Genomic DNA, 21233 nt, shown 5'->3' on the forward strand with positions numbered 1-21233 from the left:
TGGGCGAGCTGGCTTGCCAGCCCTGGAAGGCAGCTGCCCAGTGTTCATTTTCTGGCTGCCTGCTCGCTCTGTGCTCTTAGTTTCCTTCCCAAGGGATCAGGAGCAGTGCACCTTATCCTTCCTGGAATGTGCTGCTTCTCCTTGTCCTGCTGTCTGCTTGGGGCAGAGAGACCCTCCCCACAACTTAACCCATATGTCAGTAGTTATTCCTGTGGAGGCCCTCCATTGAGCTGAGTTAGTTTGGGCGATGCTTTACACACAGGCAGTACCCCAGCCGTCCACAGCAGGCAGAGCTGTAGCTGTCCATTGACTCACATCCTCCCCATCCCTGAAGGGAGACCACAGCACTGGGTCCTCTGGCCTGGCTCCAGGCCACAGGCAGCTGGAACCTGGGCCTGTCAGCGCTGATAGGCTCTAGCCATGGCCAACTTCTGTGTATCTTGAGACTGCTGAAGACTGAGTGGGCCTCCTTTTTATTATGCGTTTTAAATTTTTAAAATATATTAACATTTTTATTGAGCTATACAATAAAGTGCAGATTTTAAGCGCACAGCTCAATGAATGTTTACATAGATACATTCAATGTAGTCATCAACCAGAGGAAGACATAGAACATTTCCAATGCCCCAGAAGGTTTTTTCATGCCACTCCCAGGCAATACCCAACCTCACCCTTGGCCCCCAGGGAGTGGAAAGGGAAAGTAATAGAATTATCCTTTAATTTATCCTTAGCATAATGGAATACGCTGAGGAGTTCTCAGCAAAAATCAAACACACGCTGGCAAGTCTCTTGAGGTGGGGGTCAACGGCAGACGGTAAGGGGTTGGCAAGTAGCCCCAGAATTCTCCCTATTGTGATTAGTTTGGGTCAAACAGGAGAAAAGAGAAGCTAACAAAGGTCATGAATAAGAGGACTGGATGATTGTCCATTGACCAGGTGTTGTGTACCTAAGGCCATGCCCTTATGGGTGTAGCAACAGTAACTTTTTAGAGGAAGACTGAAGGGTGAGCTGCATCATTAGAAGCAGTGAGGGGTGAATTCCTGGGCTGTCCCTTCTTGGGGTCATATACTGCTGCATGATCTGGAAGGGCCATGCTGCAGCCAGGGAATCCTTCCCTAGTGGTTAAAAGCATGCTGAGGAAATGGACTTACCACCTTAAAACAGGGTACACCTAGACCCTAAACCCCAAGAAGCACTTGATTCCATTCTTGAACGTGTGCTGAGCCCTTTGCTGCAACATCAGACATTTCCTCAAGAGCCAAGGGAGAATTAGGGACAGTGTCTGGACTGATAAGAAGGAACGGCAGGCCAAACAGAGCTGGGCAGTGAGCTTCGAGTGACAATTGCTTAAAGTTGTCCTAGGAACAGCCCTCGGTATTGGGTCTCCACAGCATGACTACAGGAATGTGGTGAGCCTGGAATTGTCAAAGGGGCTTTAGGGGTGAAAGAAGTGGAGACCCCAGTGCTGGGCTGGGCCCAGATCTAGAGGCATGTGTACTGATTGGATTTATCCAGCCTCTTTCAGGTGTATCTGTAAGGAATGCTTTCAGCTATGAAAAAAGAGAACTCAGTCACAGTGGCCTAAACAGACAGAGACTGATTCAGACTGATTCAGATCATGTGAGCACAGAGAAACGTAGTCCCAGCTGGTGCAACTCGGGAATAATGCAGTCAGACATTCTAGCTCTTTCTTTCTTTCCTCAATCTTCCTTCCCTAGGATTGTTGCCTTATGGTCCTAAAATGGCCAATCATCTCCTGACTCCTCATATCCTCATTGAGGGGAGGATGACAGGAACGCACAAAGGGCAAAGTCACATGCCAGCTGAGTCTGTTCCTCCTTATCAGGAATGAGAAATCTTTCCCGAAAGCCCCACTTAGCAATTTCTACTTACAACTCATTGGCAGGAACTGAGATCATATGGCCACCCACAGGCCAATCACAGGCTGAAGAAAATGATATTGCTTTATTGTCTTAAAAGAAACCAAGACTGATTTAGCCCAGGCCTTCTCAGTCTTGGCACTGTAAACATTTGAAGCCAGAACATTCTTTGCTGTAGGGCGGTGCCCTGGGCATTGTAGAATGTTTAGCAGCATCTCTGGTGTCTACCCATTAGCATACCCTCCAGCTGTAACAATCAAAAATGTCTCCAAACACCACTAGATGTCTTCAGGGGAGGGGAGAAAAATCACACCCCAGTTGAAAACTACTGATTCAGACCAATCATGATTAATTCCCTGGAACCAAAGGAATGTATTTTCTAAAATTAAGGTGGTGGTTGTGGTTGTTGTTGCTGCTACTTAAATTGGAGCCGTGTTAGAAGGAAAGAGGGAGGTGGGGAATAGGGATTGGGTAATCAATGGACTGGTTTTGCCACAGAATATTAGACAACTGTTACCAGCAACAGATGAATAAGCATTTCTTTTAAAGGTCATATCCTCTTTAGTTTCTGCCTGTTTGGGGTAACTTTATTGTCTTCAAATGGCTACTGTTTATATTTTTTTCCAGGTTTATAATTGTTATGGCAGGAAGGTTAGTCTGATATCAGCTACTTCATCATTATTAGAAGCTAGAAGTCTCAATATTTTATTAATTCACCAATTTATGTTTATTATATTTGAGTTAACAAATGCTTGAATTCATTCATTCAGTCAGTTATCCAAACAGATATTTGTATAATAAAGTATTTGTTTGGGTCCATGTGTTCTAATCCTGGGAGCTCTGAATGAACAAATCCTATTTAATTCTATCTCAGATGAGCAAAGGAGTTTGCATGACATGTGGCATGTCATTTACTGTGAGAAACACAATTGTATGGGAAATAAGAAAAATAAGAACCTCATCTACATGCCTCACCCAGCTTCCTGCAAAAGCTCCATTGGCACACTCATATCCTGGGCCAGGCTGCTCCTTCAGGCCAGCTTTTAAAACACACACACACACACACACACACACAAACATCAGTATATTTTATGGGCACAAATAAGTAAAGGAAGACAGAGGGACCAGTGGAGACACAGAGCAGGCAATAGACACACACACTGGTCATGTGTCCTTTTCAAGAGCTGCCCATTTGGGAGACAGTCTCACCCACCTCAAAGGTCTTTTTGCAGAGCCAGGGCCTGCAGCTCCTCCAGGTCTGGGGTGGCCTCAAGGTAGAAGGCACTCTCCCTGCCATAGCTCCTCTCAGGGCTGGGCCTCTCACTTGTCTTCACCCCAGGATGATGCCTACACAGTCCAGAGCTTCATAAACGCAGTTTCTCATGAACCAACCCACTCAGCTGTTGCCTTCCCAGGAGATCCATATGGAGCGAGGGACCAGGACCAAAGGGCTTCGTAGGCACTCCCTAGGTATTATTGCTGTGAATAAGCACCGGCTATTGTGACTCACTGACCTCGAAGAAGGGACAGGGCACATGGGACGGGATGCCTAGCAGATGTCAGAAGTGGTTCAAACATGCAGGGCAGCACATTACCGTCTGTAACTTAGAGACGCTGCCATGTCCAGTGGAGAGAGACTCAGGACACCAGAGGTTCATGAACAGCCAGCAGACACTCCCCACCAGCACCCCTACTGTTTGGCTGGGCTGGGATTACTCCAAACTTTAAATCCCTGGGCATTAAGGGATTAGGGATCTAATACTCTGAAAAGCAAGTTGAAGTCTGGGCTATCACTAGTGGGATCTGAACTGGTAGATCCCGTGGTGAGACAGGCAGTATTGTGTTTGCTGTCTCCCTTTGCTGAAGGCTTGGTGCCCTATGAGGGGAAATGGGAACAACAGAGCACCTAGATGAAGCAGCAAACACAATGCTGGATGTTGCCAAGCACACAGGTGTACCCCAGGACCTCCTGCACTTGGGAGCTTACAGGACCCCTCCTGCACTTGGGAGAAAATGGTACCAGGGAATGCCCACAAGGCCACATCTGAAGCAGCGAGACCTGCTGGGCCTTCCGAGGGCTATCTCTGGCTGAGAATTAAGGAAGTATCAACAAGCTGGCCACTGGGCTCATTTGTGGAATGGGGGTGTGAAGGTGGGTGGTGTGGTCTAGGGGCCCACATGGAAGACCTGGAGGGGTATTGGGATCCAGGAGACTGAGACAACATGGAGCTGGGAAGAGAACCAAGGAAACAACCCAGAGAGAACAGTGAAGCCAGACAGTATTTTCCTTCGGGAATCTTCTCCAACTGTAGAAGAGAAGCAGTCTACCTCCCCGCGGCCGCACCCCACTGGAAGCCTGCTTCCCTGTAACCCTCGAGGTCCTAGAATTGGCACCATGATAAAATCAGAAGGAGGGCTGGCCCTGAAGAAAGTATTAATAGTTCATCTCTGGATTTGAGGAGCCTGTGCAGGCAGGAAACAGGCTGGGAAATTCCCTTCATTCTGCCCAGGAGATGGCTAATTACAGAAAAATCCTGCCAAAGGCAGTCTGCAAGCCTTTCTCCGGAACTGGGACACAACTGCTTCCCTTCCCACCACACCCTGCCCCAGCCTGCACCCTGGGTGGTGCTATCTACAAGATGTGGGTAGGGGAGCAGCAGGGAAGAAATTAGCCTTCTCATTTTTAAAACTCATTTAAAAAGTGGCAATATCTCCCATGGAAAGTGGTAGTGCCACTTTTTAAGTGATTCATAAAAAGGGAAAGACTAATTTGTGCTTGAGTCCTAGTGTGGGCAAGAAGAGACCATGTACCGTGGGATGGGTCACTTTCTAAAGGTCACTACCCTTTGGGGAATGAGGAACAGAGCCGAAGTAGGCTGGAGTAACGATTTTACCTGTCCACTGCCAGCAAAGGACCTGTCACAGGAGAAAGGGGGTTGGGGAAACCAAGATGACAATGCCTATGAGTGTGGCATGGTTAATACTGTGTAAGGAGTAAGCTCAAAGCATCAGCCCCACTGGGAGGGGTTTGGAGAGAGGCGAAGCCCTGAGGAGGTTTTGCTACAGGGCTGGGACTATGGCCCAACCAGAATTAATCCCCTCCCACAAAGGATGCTCCGAAGAGCCTTCCGCAACTGAAAGGTCCTCCTCTCTTTCCTTCTCCCTCATTCTCCATGGGTTTCCAACGCTGGATACCTGCTCCTCCATCCCGTAGAAAGCTAGATTGCTCAGCTGGCTTGAAAATAAACTAGTCAGGGCACAGATGACCTAGACCTCTGCCTTTTCCCTACCGAACTAACATGCCTCTAGGTCCCCATTGTGGATCCACAGGGCCATTCCAGGCTGACTGTGCATTGGAGGGTACCATCAGTTCTCAGCTGGGCCACTAGGAGGAGAGAGCACTGCCAGAACCCGCTAGACTCTGGGCAGGGAGGCATAACTCAGCTCAAGCCAGCTTTTGTAGCGTGACCAACTCTTCCAGCATCCTGGGTGCTTTGTGGTGTTCGGTCTAGGTTTGCTCCTTCTCCCTGATGGCCCAGAGAGGGTCTCTGGCTTGAGCATCCAGTAAGTTAACAGAGTCGATATCTACTTTTTTCGGCCTTTAAGAGGGGGCTAATTATGGAAAAAATATAACCAAAGCCCCAGCTTCATTGTAGCTTCCATTTAGACACATTCCTTTTAGGGAGTGCCTGTTATGCTCCACTGACTGCTCCTAACATGTATTCAGCATGACAACAGCAAAGAGGAGAGTTAGGAAACAAATGCTAAAAATAGGAGCAATGCTACAAAAAATTAATGAGGATAATACATCTCTAAGCAGTAGATTCCAAAGGAAGTTACCAGTCATAACACCCCTTCCTATACCCCACCTTCCTAACCCTAATGCTGGCCACAGGATTGTGCCCCACATGAGCCAATCAAGATCATATACAAAGATTTTAAAATTAAAAGTAATTTGAAATTAGAACTAAAAGCAGTCCTTTTCTCTCTGATGATCAAGGTGGGAAGATGAGGACCAATAGTGGTTGACTATAGTGTAGTTGACAGTGGTATTGGCTCTATCCTCATGGAGAAACCCAGTGTAAGATACTGAGGTTGAATGTAGAGAGGAGAGTTGGGACACAGAAAGAGAGTGTGTGGTCACCTTCAGGCATCTAGTTCTGCTACTCAAGACCAGAATATCTCTTTTCTTCCATGGTTAGTTCTATGAGACAGTAAATTCCCCCTTGGCCTCAGCAAATTTGATTTGGTTTGCATCACTTGCAAACACCAAAGCCCCAGCTCAGACACTCTTCCGTTCATTTGGCACTTTATTATGCATTCTTTACTGTTGTTATCAAATGTTTTCATACAAATGCTTATTTCCCCAACAAGAAAATAACTTTGGCAGCTATGGTAGCTTTGCCTTGGGCCTCTTGCCCCAGCATACCTGTCCCAGTGCTGAGTACATGGAAAGTGCTCAAAATGTATTCATTGATGACCATTAAGAAGTAGATGTACAGTTTTAGAAATAAAAATAGTAAATGGCACATAGAAATTATTATTTTTTAATGTTATTAAACTCCTTTTACAAGACAATCAGAGGAACCCCAAAACTTTTGTGGCTAGTTTTCAACTGTATTTGAGTTTCCAAAGTGACGATAAGGAGAATTGGAAAAACCTATTTGTTGTTGCATTTTTAAAAATCAGCATTTATTTTATATGCAGGGAGTACATGTTCAGGTTTCTTTTTTTTTCTTTTCTTTTTTGAGATGGAGTCTCGCTCTGTCACCCAGGCTGGAGTACAGTGGCCGGATCTCAGCTCACTGCAAACTCCGCCTTCTGGGTTCACGCCATTCTCCTGCCTCAGCCTCCTGAGTAGCTGGGACTACAGGCGCCCGCCACCTCACCTGGCTAGTTTTTTGTATTTTTTAGTAGAGACGGGGTTTCACCGTGTTAGCCAGGATGGTCTCGATCTCCTGACCTCGTGATCCGCCCGTCTCGGCCTCCCAAAGTGCTGGGATTACAGGCTTGAGCCACCGCATCTTACATGGGAATATTGTGTGATGTTGATGTTTAGTATACACATCCCATCACCCAGGTAGTGAGCATGGTACCAGATAGTTAATTTTACAACCTGAACCTTCCTCTCTCCCTCCTTCCTCTAATAGTCTGTAGGGTCTATTGTTCCCATGTCTGTGTCCACGTGTACTCAATGTTTAGCTCCCGCTTATAAGTGAGAACACGTAGTATTTGGTTTTCTCTTCCTGCATAAATTTGCTTAGGATTATGGCCTCCAACTTCATCCATGCTGCTGCAAAGGACATTATTTCATTCTTTTTCATGGCTGTGTAGTATTCTGCGGTATATATGTACTATGTTTTCTTTATCTAATCTACCATTGATGGGCACCTGGGTTGATTTCATGTCTTTATTATTGTATACAGTGCAGCAATGAACATATGAGTGCGTGTGTCTTTTTGGTAGAATGATTTATTTTCCACTGAATATATACTCAGTAATGAAATTGCTGGGTCAAATGGTATCTGTTTTTTAAGTTCTTTGAGAAATCTCCAGACTGATTTCCAGTGGCTGAACTAAATTGCATTCCCGCCAACAGTGTATAAGTGTTCCTCTTTCTCCACAGCCTCACCAACATCTGTGGATTTTTTTACTTTTTGATAATAGCCATTCTGACTGGTGTGAGATAGTATCTCTTAGTGGTTTTATTGGTGTTTCTCTGATTATTAGTGATGCTAATTTTTCATATGTTTGTTGGTCACTTGAATGTCTTCTTTTAAGAAGTATCAGTTGATCTCCTTTGCCTGTTTTTAATAGTGTTATTTGTTTGTCACTTGTTGATTTGTTTAAGGTCCCTAAAGATTCTGGACAGATATTTTGCCTTCGTCAGATCCATGGTTTGAGAATGTTTTCTCTTATTCTGTAGGTTGTCTGTTTACTGTGTTAATAGTTTTATTTGCTGTACAGGGGCTCTTTAATTAGATCCCACTTCTTTGCCAAGGCTAATGTTGCCAAGGTTAATGTTGTATTTCCTAGGTTGTCTTCTAGGATTTTTATAGTTTGAGGTCTTTGAGGTCTTTGATCCATTTTGAGTTAATTTTTGTATATGGTGAGAGGTAGGGGTCCAGCTTCAGTCTTCTGCATATGCCTAGCCTGTTATCCCAGCACCATTTATTGAGTAGGGAATCCTTACCCCATTGCTTATTTTTGTCAGCTTGTTGGAGATCAGATGGTTGTAGGTGTGTGACTTAATTTCTGGGTTCTGTAACCTGTTCCATTGGTCTATGTGTCTGTTTTTGTACCAGTACCGTGCTGTTTTGGTTACTGTAGCTTTGTAGTGTAGCTTGAAGTCTGGTAGTGTGATGTCTTCAGCTTTGTTTTTTGTTTGTTCATTTGTTTTGTTTTGTTTTGTTTGCTTTAGGATTGCTTTGGCTGTTTGGGCTCTTTTTTGTTCCATATGAATTTTAGAATAGTTTTTTTCTAATTCTATGAAGAATGACATTGGCAGTTTTATAAGAGTAGCATTGAATCTGTATATTGCTTTGGGCAGTATGGCCATTTTAACAATATTAATTTTTCTAATCCATGGTCATGGATTTTTTTCCATTTTTTTGTGTCACCTATGATTTCTTTAAGCCTTGTACAGATCTTTCTCCTCCTTAGTGAAAACTGTATTCCTATATATATCATTTTGTTTGTGGCTATTTAAGAGAGTTTGTGTTCTTGATTTTACTCTCAGCCTGGACACTGTTGGTGTATAGAAATGCTACTAATTTTTGTACATTTATTTTGTATCCTGAAACTTTACTGAAATTATTCATCAGTTTTAGGAGTCTTTTGACAGAGTCTTTAGGATTTTCTTGGTATACAAATGTATCATCAGCAAAGAGAGATAGTTTGACTTCTTTTCCTATTTGGATGCCTTTTATTTCTTTCTCTTGCCTAATTTCTCTGACTAGTACTTAGAGTACTACCTTGAATAGGAGTGGTGAGAGTAGGTATCCTTGCCTTGTTCCTGTTCTTAAGAGGAATGGCTCAAGCTTTTGCCCATTCAGTATGATGCTGGATATGGATTTGTCATAGATGGTTCTTATTATTTTGAGGTATGGTCCCTTGATAGATGTTGAATGTTTATCGATAGCTTTTTCTGCCTCTATTGAGATTACTACGTAGGTTTTGCTTTCAATTCTGTTTATGCGGTGAATCATATGTATTGATTTGCCTATGTTGAACCAGGCTTGCATTCCTGGAATGAAGCCTACTTGATCATGATACATTAACTTTTTGATGTGCTGCTGGATTTGGCTTGTTAATATTTTGTTAAGGATTTTCACATCTATTCAATCTTGGGAGATTTTGTGTTTTCAGGAAGTTATCCATTTCCTCTATATTTTCTAATTTGTGTATGTTCATAGTAGTCTCTGAGGATAAGTACTTCTGTGGATCAATTGTAACACCACCTTTGTCATTTCTGATTGTGTTTATTTGGATCTTCTTTCTTTTTTATTCATCTAGCTAGGTGCGTCTATGAATTGTATTTATTCTTTCAAAGAAACAACTATTGGTTTCATTTGATCTTTTGTATGGATTTTGCATCTCAATTTCATTCCATTCTTCTCTAACTTTAGTGACTTCTTTTCTTCTACTAGCTTTGGGGTTGGTTTGTTCTTTTCTGTCTAGTTCTTTTAGGTGCAAGGTTAGATTGCTAATTTGAGATCTTCCTAACTTCTTTATTAAGGCATTTAGTGCTATAAACTTTCCTCTTAACAATGCTTTAGATGTACCCCAGAGATTTTGGTAAGGTATATCTCCATTTTTAGTAATTTCAAAGAATTGTTTATTTCCTCCTGAATTTTGATGTTCACGCAAGAGTTATTCAGGAGCAAGTTGTTTAATTTTCACGTATTTATGTAGTTTTGAAAGATCTTCTTGATATTGATTTCTTTTTAATTGCACTGTGGTCTGATATTAAGGTTCGTATGATTTCAATTTTTTTGAATTTATTGAGACTTTCTTGCTTACCTAGCATGTGGTTGATCTTGGAATGTGTTCCATGTGCAAATAAGAAGAATGTATGTTCTGTCTTTGTTGGGTAAAGTTTTCTGTGGATATCTATTAGGTCCAATTGGTCAAGTATCAAGTTTAAGTCCAAAGTTCCTTTGTTAGTTTTCTGTCTCAATGATCTGTAAGTAGGATGTGAAAGTCTCCCACTATTGTTGTGTGACTGTCTAAGTCTTCTTGTAGATCAAGAAGAACTTGTTTTATAAATCTGGGTGCTCCAATGTTGGGTGTATATATATTTAGAACAGTTAAAACTTTTTGTTGGATTGTACCCTTTGTCATTATGTAATACTCTTCCTTTTTTCCAATAAGCCTTCTGTGGTCCAGGCAATACCCTTCTTTGTCCTTCTTAATTATTAAGGGTTTAAAGTCTGTTTTATCTGATATAAAACTAGTGAATCCTGCTCTTTTTTGTTTTCTATTTGCATGATAAATCTTTCTCCAACTCTTTACTTTGAGTCTGTGGGTGTCATTACATGTAACATAGAGCTCTTGAAAATAGTGGATGATTGGGTCTTGTCTTTTTATCAAGCTTGATACTCTGTGTCTTTTAAGTGGGGCATTTAGCCCCTTTACACTTGGGGTTAGTATTGATGTGTGAGATTTTGAACCTGTCATTGTGTTGTTATGTAGACTTACTGTGTAGTTGCCTATAGTGTTTGTGGGCTATGTGCTTAAGTGAGTATTTGTGGTGGCAGGTGTTATTCTTTTGAGTCCATATTCAGCACTCCCTTAGGACCTCTTGTTAGGCTGGTCTAGTTGAAACTAATTCCTTCAGCATTTGCTTGTCTGAGAAGGGTTTTATTTCTCCTTCACTTTTGAAGCTTAGTTTGGCAGTGTATGAGATTCTTGGTTGGAATTTCTTTAAGGATGACAAAAATAGACAACCCCCCCCCCCACCCAACACCTGCATCTCTTCTGGCTTGTCAGGTTTCTGCTGAGACGTCCACTGCCAGCCTAATGAGAGTCCTTCTGCATGTGACTTGACCCTTCTCCCTAGCTGTCTTTAAGATTTTTTTCTTTTGCATTGACCATGGTGAATCTGATGACTATGTGCCTTGGGGATGGTCATCTTGTACATTATCTGGCCAAGGTCTTCTGTATTTCTTGAATTTACATGTCAACCTCTCTAGAGAGATTAGGAAAATTTTTGTGGGCTATGTCCCCAAATATATTTTCCAAGTTGCTTATTCTCTCTCCTTCTCTCTCAGGGATGATAATGAGTCATGGATTTGGTCTCTTTACATAATCGCGTATTTCTGGGAGATTGTGTTCATTTCTTAAAGCTCTTTTTTCTTTATTTTTGTCTAAGTTGATTCAAATAACCAGGCTTCGAGCTCTGAGATTCTTTCCTCAGCTTGGTCTATTCTGCTGTTAATACTTCTGATTGTATTATGAAATTCTTTTTTCAACTCAACAAGCTCAGGTTGGGTCTTTTGTAAAATTGCTATTTCATCTTTCAGCTCTTAAACCATTTCACTGGATTGCTTGGTTTCCTTGGATTGGATTTCAGTTTCCTCCTGGATATTTATAAGCTTCATTGCTATTCAGATTCTGAATTCCATGCCCGTCATTTCAGATTGGTTAAGAACAATTGCTGCGGAGCTAGTGCGCTCATTTGGAAGTAAGGGGACACTCTGGTTTTAATTGCTACAGTTCTTGCACTGATTCTTTCTCATCTGGGAGGGTTGGTATTCCTTTAACTTTGGTGTAAACTGAATATAGTCAGTGGCTTCATTTCTGGAAGTTTTCAGAGGGCTAAGGCTCTAAACAGTCTGTTGAATTATAGTCCTCAGCCTGGCAGGAAGGAAAATTAGCAGTTTTTCGTGTTGTCGTTTGGGCTGAAATCCAGTAGACGGCGCCTGAGAGCAATGGGCGGTAGCTGGGCTCTCATTCTGCCACCTGGCTCCTTTGTGTATCCGGGCCTCTGAGGCCGTGCTCTGTGGTGCAAGGATGAGAGGGGTAACCCCTCACCAGGTCCCCTCCTGGGTTTTGGGGGGAAGGAACCCTGATCACTGGCACTGTGGCCGCGACTTTTTGTTGTTGTTAGGTGTTCCAGGTCGTGGGGCTCCTTCAGGCAGAGGTCCAGCAGGGAGACAGGCCCCACCCTTACCGGACCAGCTCTGCAGAGGGAGGCACACCTAGATTCCACACCAGCCCACGAACCTGTGCGGCTCACCCCTCTCTGAGAGTTTTCTGAGAGTTTGGGCTCCTCTTCTGCTGAAGCACCGGGCCCAGTTCCGCACTCCGGAGCCACAGACCGTTGCCCTGGAAAGTACGGACCTGCTCACAGCTCCCTCCCTTGGACCCTGGGATCTGTGTGCACTGGGGGGATCCAAACAGCTCCCAGGCTGCCGGAATGCACTCAAGTGGAGCAAAGCACCCGGGATGAGCAGCTGAGGCTGCACTGTGTACACACTCCTGTGGAGTGGCCGGGCAGGAATCCTGGGAGGGACTGGCAGGCAGGTGGGCCTGCGGGACAGATATGCCCTAATCCCACGGGGAAGCCCTTCTTCTCCCATTCTGGTGGTTATATGGGGCCAGAGCCTCTCAGAGGGAGACAAGGAGCCCTGGGGGATGAGTGCTCCCGCAGAGCTGTCTCACAGACAAAGCCTCCAGCTCCGTGCCTGCTGAAGCCCTTTCTCCATCTAATCTCTAGTGAGAGTCCCATGTCAGCTCAAACGCAAAGGCCGGGGGTCTCTGCAGCTAGAATCCCAGAGGTCTGCCGCAAGAGAATAAATTGTTGTTAAAGTAATTCCTCTTTGCTCTGAATTTGCATTCAGCCGACCGTTCATGTGTGACCCAGTTTCACGATCTGAAATTTGTACACAATGTGCAATTTATTTGAAACATCAAAAGTTGCTTTTCTGCTATATATTGACTCGGCTTTTCTAGTTACGTTTTCACTCCTGTTACGATCTTCAGTATGGTGCATCTTTTCCTGGGTGTTAGGTGCTCCTTCCTCTCTCCCTTTCTCCTTTCTCACTCCAGGACAACACATATTATAATAATGTTTATTCAGGTTGAGTCTACTGCTTTGGTGAGTTAAAAGACATTTTAACTCATATGAATGGCCCTAAAAGCCTTCACCTGAGCATTCAAGTTGTTTGATAAGGGTATGCCATGTCCCTCCCCTGGCCAGGTCAATGCCACCACTATGTGAGCCTCTGCCCTACCCAGTTGCCCCCATATATTTGGATGGTTAGATGGGAAGCTGGTCCAGACGGCAGATGCAGAAATGGAAGTTCGACCCCAGCTGACTAGTCCGCATGTGACCCAGTAGTGTTATCTGGGAATTTTCACACATTATGCACCTTATTTAAAATTCTGGCAATTTTATTTCTTCTGTATAGTGACATAGACATTGCTTGTATTCCCTTTGCTGCTTTCAAAAAGCAACAAACACCAAAAAAATCTGTAAATACAGCATTTATGTTTTCTGACTGAATCTCAAAATTAGTTGGGGCATTGGGAAAGAATGTAATTTGACTTTTGAGTGTAAACCAAGTATGTATTTCTTTGAAAAGATAAAACAAGAGGGCTGATCATCCTAAACATGAGTGTCTGCACAGATTGAAATTCCCCAGATGCCCAGGAACCCAGCCTTTGCACAGTCTCCAGCACCGACATTATCTGGAAAAGGGGAAATTTTTCAAAGAAAGAGCATTAAAAAATATATTATTGGAATTATTAGAATAATAACATATTTGCTTAAATAAAACTGACAACTTTTGGAAGTGCTGGTTGGCTCAATCCCAGTGATATTATGCCATTCTGTATCAATGGCATACCTGTGTGCCTTTATTTGCTTTATGAATGAGCACTAAAAATTTTTTTCTGGGCAGTAGATGTATAATAAACATGAACTCTTCTTTATCTACCTTCCACTACTCTGAGAAATTTCCTTTGTTGTGTTCATCATCAGCTGGCCCGACCTCTTTCACTCTGGCTGCTCTGCCATGTTTAGAAACTTTGTATAAAAATGACAGTAATATCTGCAGTGGTATATGTTACCCAGATGAATCAGGGTTTTTACTCCCTGTCTGTAAGTTCACTTTGCCTGCTCTTTCCTGCACCAATTCTATTCTAGATGCTGAGAGCATTTCTTAGTGACTTCCTTCTTATTATCTTCCAAAAGATGCTATTCTAAGGGCCCAGAAGACTTTTTACTACTTGAAATTCTTACATATGAAAGTAAACAAGAATCGAGTAGTTTTTCATTGGCACCCAGGAATCCTTTATTCCATCCTCTCTTTTCACTTGTCAGCTTCTTCACTAGATTATATGTTCCTTGGAGACAGTTTAATTCATTTCTGTATTGCTAACATTTAGCACAATTTACACACATGGCATGTAATGAATTCCCAAAACAAACTGAACTGAGTACTGTTTCCATTTACTTGCATTTCACATGGCACTCAGCAGAGCACCTGGCACATAGTAGCTTTCAGAAAATATTTGGTGAATGAATGATTTATTGGTACTCACGTGTGTTTTCAACCACTTCCCCTTTATACAAGGGGATATGTTTGCAGAGTTTCTCAATGGGTGACCCAAGCAGGAACCAATCGATGTCTTTGATCAGAGACTCCAGAGGGTTGTACTTGACCCAGGTGTATTTGTTGGAGAATATGTTGTCCAGAGCCTAGATCGGTATAACAGAAAACAACATAAAATAAATTGACCAAAATTGGTGTACCTTATTCTAAATTGTGATGATTTTTCTGTTTCAGATTATTAAACAGAAAGAAGTTAGGGATCTCAAGGCATCATCTCTTTTTGAGCACTCTATCAGTGAAGTAGCCTCATTAGCAATTACCAGTGTTATTTTACCTCTGGTGGCAATGAAGCCCAAAGAAGGTAAGTCCCATGTCAAAGGTGGCACCTATAAGAAGTTGTGGAGGGAGACTTAAACCTTGGGTCTCTAGCTGAAGTGCAGTGTTTGTATATGTTCACTATACTGTATTATTTCTTTGCATCTTTGTGTCATTGAATATTAGAACTTCTCTTATTATTCTTCCAATCATCATTTCTCATAGCCCTGCTCTGAGAAGATAAGCTGATCAGTCCTTGCTATGTCACTAGAATGTATTATAAGTTCTTGTATTTAGGACTATGTGGTGGAAATCAAGCTGAGATTTGCTCCTGCTCTTAAAAAATAATAAAATAAAAGTTAAAACACTTTAATAACTTTAATATAAAGTTGAGTATCATATTTATGGTAAGGCATGATAGTATGATCTTCTCCCTCACTCTCTTCATTTCTCCATAAATACCAGTATTGCCTGGCTTAAGAATAGAGAATACTCAAGAGTGCCCCAGAGTTACCTGTTTCTCATAGATGTATCGTTGAAGATTGTTCAGAGGAGGGGTGTTCTGAAGGTCCATCTTCAGGATAAAGCAGGCTCCTCGGGAGAGCACCCTGGATGCAATGTAGCCCTGAGGCAGCAAGAGTACAGTTACTGATCCTCCCCAGTTCCCTGAATCTGAACTTGGTGAAGATGATGTCTGAACCTTGGAAGAAAGACTTGAATATATGATGGGATTGCTTTCCAACCTGCAATCAACTTTATCCACTTGACTTATTTTACATAACATTTTCATTTTTCTTCTTGTCATTTCTACCCCTTTGAAATTTGTGCAAACCCATGACTGTATTCTGCTTTTCATGTTATGGAACCAGGGTCTGCAGTTTGAGGTTTGAAAGATTGAGAAGAAGCACTTCTCTGTCTCTTTCCATTATTATTATTATTATTATTATTATTATTATTATTATTATTATTATTTGAGACTGACTCTCACTCTGTTGCCCAGGCTGGAGTGCAGTGGTGCAATCTCAGTTCACTGAAGCCTCCACCTCCCTGGTTCAAGCGACTCTCCTGCCTCAGCCTCCAGAGTAGCTGGGACTACAGGTGTGCACCACCACACCCAGCTAATTTTGTGTGTTTAGTAGAGATGGAGTTTCACCATGTTAGCCAGGCTGGTCTCGAACTCCTGATCTCAAGTGATCCACCCACCTTGGGCTCCCAAAGTGCTGAGATTACAGGCGTAAGCTACTGCATCTGGCCTCGTTCCATTAATTTTATTCTGCTTCCTCCCCAATTTGGGATAAATAGAATGTTCTTTAGAACTGTGCTGTCCAATATCATAGTTTTTAGCTGTATGCCACTATCTAAATTTAAATTCAAATTAGATAAAATTTAAAATGAACTTCTTCCGTTACACATTTTGAGTACTCAATAACCACAAGGGCTGGTGGCTTCCCTATTGGAAACACAAATCTAGAACACTTCCAGCACTGCAGAAAGTTCTATTAGACAGTGCTGCTTTAGAAACTCTCATAAGCATACCGACACCCACACTCATGCACCCCCACACACATGTCTCATCTATCCTCTCCTCATTTACCATCTTTTCTTCCTGTCCAGTTTTCTTCATCCCTTCTCCACCTCAAACCCAAGCTGGCTGGATAGAGATGGGTTGGAATAAGGTGGGATTGAAAGAGCAATGGAGGGTGAAGACCCTGGGGCCAGAAGGGACCTAAGGCCACTGAGTCTTCACCTGGAGTGAAAATTGTCTCTAGAGAGTTCCAAATAATGATATACCCTAGAAAGCTATATCTAATAGAAATCTTTCTGGTTCCTATTTTTCAATTCTCACAAATTGTCCGTTCCTAAAATTCAAAAATAGACAGAGGCCGAGCCTGGTGATAATGGAAGAAGCTTAAAGCAAGTCCTCACTACTCTATTTTTTTAAAAGACAGCTTTGGGATTTCCATGACAGTTGCTTAAAAACAATTTCAGTGCCACTTCCTTTTAAACCACATCTTCTAATGACTCTATACTTTCAAATGTGCCATTGAACTGCCAACACCAATGGAAAAGAGGAATGTGAAGACATTTCTAGAAGAAAAGGGACAGAGAGCATGTTCAAAAGTCTAGTGAGATGAGCTGGAACCTACTTATATCCGTAGTGCGTATTTCGGAACCTGGGTAGAAGCAGGTTCACAATTGGTTGTTGGAACAAATGGAAAACAAATGAATAAATAAATGATGAAGGATAAGTTTTCAGAGCAGGTTTCTGTGACTTATTGTTAATGTCAGTATCTAATACTTGAAAATAGTTTAGTGCTTTTAGATAGCAAACTTTCTTTCTTACAGAAAAAGTACGATTTATTGCCTATCCTATGTACATAATTAAATGTGTACAGTTGCTCTGGATTTCTGCTATGTTGTGATTGCTTTTTGATTGTTCTTTTTATTATCTTTTTATTTATTTATTTATTTTTGAGACAGGATCTCGTTCTGTCACCCAGGCTGGAGTGCAGTGGTGCAATCTCAGCTCACTGCCGCCTTAACTTCCTGGGCTCCAGCAATCTTCCCACCTCAGCCTCCCGAGTAGGTGGGACCACAGGCATGCACTATCACACCCAGCTAATTTTTGTATTTTTGGTAGAGATCAGATCTCGCCATATTGCCCAGGCCAGTCTCCAACTCCTGGGCTCAAGAGATTCTCCTGCCTCAGACTCCCAAAGTGCTGGGATTATGGGCATGAGCCACTGTGCCCGACCAAGTGTTCTTTTTCTGCATGATGTTCTGTGTTAGAAGCACTATTCGTTCATTTATTCACTCAACAAATGTGTTTGAGTGTCTGCATGCCGGGCTTTGCTTTGAACTTTGGTTACTCTTCTCTGTATTTTCTGAGCCTGTAGTGGGATAATAGCATCACTCTTTCAATTTCTACCTGAAAAGGTCAAGCAAATGCCTGTGTTTCCTGTCATATGTTTTTCTTCAAAATGGTTTTGTTTTTTAACCAATTGCTTGATTATTTAAAGAGAAAAGTGAAAGTGAGGAATTCTTAAAGAATTACAAGGTTAAATCTAAGAATTCAAGTATGTATGATGCTAGATAGATAGATAGATAGATAGATAGATAGATAGATAGATAGATCTCTCTGCTCTTTAGAAAACTAGTCCTGAAGAATATGAAAATTCATTTGCTGCTTACATGTTTATAGTCAAAAATTGTGGTAGAAGAGCATGATCCTGCATGGATGTTGACGATGGCGGTATTTTTTTCATTGTCAATTGTCACTGTCTCCTGAACATTGTCACCATTGCTCCTTGGGCTGATGATGTTAAAAACCTAGATTGAAAAGAAAGACAAAATGTTTTTCCATAAATCTTATACATTTGAAAGGCAACTCTTTCAACAAAATTAAGCCTCTGCCTGCTATGAACAAGGGATTAAAGACTAAAACTCTCCACTGGGGTCCCAATCCAAAAGCTTGTGATGCCATAAGAATGCAAAGCTTTTCCTTAGAGTTTACTATATTATATATGGGAGAAGCAGTGATATCACAGGAGAAATGAGACTGACTAAATTTTAAAGCAATGGCTTACATTTGCGAAGGTATTGTGGTTGGAAAGGAATAGCCAAGCTCATTGTGTCCATTATTGGTTATTTCTGAGATTCCATCCCAAATAAGGTATATGGCCTCTCTACCATCTTTCAGGCTCTCTTGTACCTTCCTTTTCCTCTCCCAACATCTCTAAGAGATAAAGCCCATAGGGAACCAACTCACCTCATATCCATGAGATTGCATCCCAAAGCTGGTCAGCACCACCAGAAATGCCACCTGAAAAACAGACCCACCACATCCATTCTCTATAGGGTAGTCATCGAGGGTGGGGACAGGAGAGAACACTGGACAGGAAAGGCACAGATATCTCGGAAAATGTACACCTAGAGACAGTGAGAACACTCCCTTTCCAAAGTGTGAAACACACACATTCACTCATTTGACAGGCATTTATTGAGTTCATTCTATTTGCCAGGCACATGGTTCTACATTTGCCACCTAATTCCAAACTCTTTCTAGCATTATCACCATCTAGATAATAGGAGAAACTTGGGACAGGTGAGCAGTGAAGGACTCATTTTACTATGGAAATACCCTGGTATGAGTCCCACTGGCTTTGGATAACAGTGGTCAAATTGTGTCCTCTTGTAAAAAAACAAAACAAAACAAAACACCAAAAACAAAAACTTCAATCCCCTAAGACTGAGAGGGTAATACAGATTTAAAATGAATCATGGGTAATAAAGACACAACAGGTTCCTAAGGGAAACTATGAAAATAGAATGCTTGAGAGCACAATTAACTTTTGAGGCTGACATCAAGGAAAACCCCCATATTCTCCTACAACCCACGCCTTAGTGATACTATCATACAAGTGCTGGGCCCACAGGTCGTGAGCCGACATTGAGGCAGTTCTGATATTTTGCTGCAGTTCTGTAGGAGTCTGCTCCAACATGCTAACCCAGGTTTTGTGCCCTCTCTTCTGAACATCAGTGAACTGTACTGTCACTGAAAACTACATCAGTACAGAGTTGACTGCGCTGTCATTGAAAACTACTGATGAAAGGAGTCTTGGGGAAGGGGGATATTTTTAAGAACTGTCAATGGGACTTTCCTACTTCCCTTTCCATCCCACCCTTAATATTTCTCTTCTGGGGACTGGGAGTAGAGCATCTAACAGAGACCTGTGTGCAGATATTCAACCTTCCATAGGGATACATCTTCTCTTACCACAGACCAGCTCTAGCAACATATGATACTCCTGTATATTCTATTTAATGAGTCTAAAACAGTGGTTTGAACAAGTAGTTGAAGGGCTAAACCACTTTAATGGTATGATTAGAGAGAGCTTGGGGAGTGTCCTCTGCCCCCAAATGATCTCCCATCCAACACTGTGGTTAATACACCATGGTTATATAATAATTTTGTGCTTCAGGGTTAGGTCTCAATTTGGAAAATCAAGACAGCCCTGAGAGAGGGAGCTCTTTAAGCTGACAATCTTTAACACTTTAGAAAGAAGTACTTAACATTCTGCTTTCCCCCTTAGCAGCTGAATGAGAATAAAGGACAGAGACTGGGGGAGCGAGATCCATTCTAGGTCGGAACATAGCCCACTGTCCATGGGGCACTGCAGTGTGGAACTATGGAGGCTGGGATCAGATGGAGGAGTGGAGTGGCCATAGAAGGAACGTTTTGTCCCAAGGGAGAATTTAGTCATAACAGGAGGCCATTGAAGACACTCTGGCTGCTTAAGTTTGCCATGATTGTGCCTGCAAGTGGGGATTAAGATGGATAAATTACATTCTAAATCCCACATTTATGGGCTTGGGAAAATCACAGTCCTCTGACTCTCAGTCTCCTTATCTGTAAAATGGGGAGAATACTACTCAGCTCATAGGGTTGTTGCAACGAATAGATGAAATTATTCACGTGAAATGCTTAGTCTAAGGCTTAGTATGCATTTGAGAAATAAGAGGTACTATTATTACTACTACTGATATTATTTTTAAATTACAACTTTTCTCTTAGATAGCAAATGTAGTTGTTTTAAATAGCCCAAATTCCCTATGAAGCTCATAATAAAGGATTATTATCAAACATCCTCCAAATCAAAATTATCTAGAGATTTCTTTGTATTTTTTATTTTCTTTTAAGTAAACATCTCAAAACAGGCAAAGGACAAAAAAAGTCAGACTTATTCAATGCTATTTCTGCCAAAGGTATCATTAATTCAATCACAGAAGCTTAAAAGCATGCACAGTATCTGTCTAAGACTCCCAAAATCCATGGCGTATTAGATACGAGCATTGTCTGCAAGCAGTCACCACAACAGTGTCAAGAGGCAGAAACAAATACTCACAAGGATTTTCATTTTGCCTGGGGGAGGAAGGTGCTGGAGTAAGTAAAGCTGTCCCATGTAGGTTCTATCCTTTATATGGGCTTGAAGACGTGGATATCTCTTTTTCAAATGATCACTTTGGAAAAGACCATGTCTATATCTCTGGCACACCCCAGCAAACTCCTTTATCAGAATTGAGATCCAACCACATACCTGATATCAATGAAGTTCATTAGTCAGTCATGAAAATTCACCACTTGGTCACTCTGTAAATATTCCCTGCTATCTGTACTATGCTGCACTTGAGATTTTAATTTCCACCCTTTAAAAATATTGCATGATGCTTGTTCTATGCATACATTTTGTAGGTCTATAAGGACAAATTCCTAACCTCTCCTCCTAAAGGAAGGGTGCTTCCTTAAGGTCTGAGTTGGGCTCCAACTCGATGTCTTTTCACCACTGTTCTGCTGGCTGAATTCTTCCACAGAGGGAACGGATATGAGACTGGGTGCCAAGACAGTGGCTGGGGAGGTCTGCTTGGAGAACGAACAGTCTAGGATCTAGGACTTTCTTCATTCTTCCCTTTAGATTTG

The 21233-nt window shown here is 42.1% G+C and overlaps 1 protein-coding gene across 1 annotated transcript; it reads right to left on the bottom strand.

Annotated features, from left to right (window-relative positions):
- Positions 1-13355: 13355 nt before the first annotated feature.
- On the bottom strand, positions 13356-20776 carry GKN2 (gastrokine 2). Its single transcript, XM_025354361.1, has 6 exons — positions 20662-20776; positions 18525-18578; positions 17948-18085; positions 15270-15380; positions 14430-14586; positions 13356-13574 (listed from the first exon to the last, which is right to left on the bottom strand). Exons 1-6 carry the CDS (start codon positions 20716-20718, stop codon positions 13492-13494), a joined length of 600 nt encoding a protein of 199 aa, XP_025210146.1. The 5' UTR covers positions 20719-20776; the 3' UTR covers positions 13356-13491.
- Positions 20777-21233: the final 457 nt, after the last annotated feature.

The sequence above is a fragment of the Theropithecus gelada genome, chromosome 13, assembly GCF_003255815.1.
Source record: "Theropithecus gelada isolate Dixy chromosome 13, Tgel_1.0, whole genome shotgun sequence".
Lineage (NCBI taxonomy): Eukaryota > Metazoa > Chordata > Mammalia > Primates > Cercopithecidae > Theropithecus > Theropithecus gelada.

Coding starts and splice junctions, on each gene's coding strand:
- GKN2 (XM_025354361.1), bottom strand. CDS start 20,718: ATGGGACAGCTTTACTTACTCCAGCACCTTCCTCCCCCAGGCAAAATG. Junction 18,579..20,661: donor CAGGCAAAATGAAAATCCTT/GTGAGTATTTGT, acceptor TCTGTTTTTCAG/GTGGCATTTCTGGTGGTGCT. Junction 15,381..17,947: donor CAATTTTTGACTATAAACAT/GTAAGCAGCAAA, acceptor TTGCTGCCTCAG/GGCTACATTGCATCCAGGGT.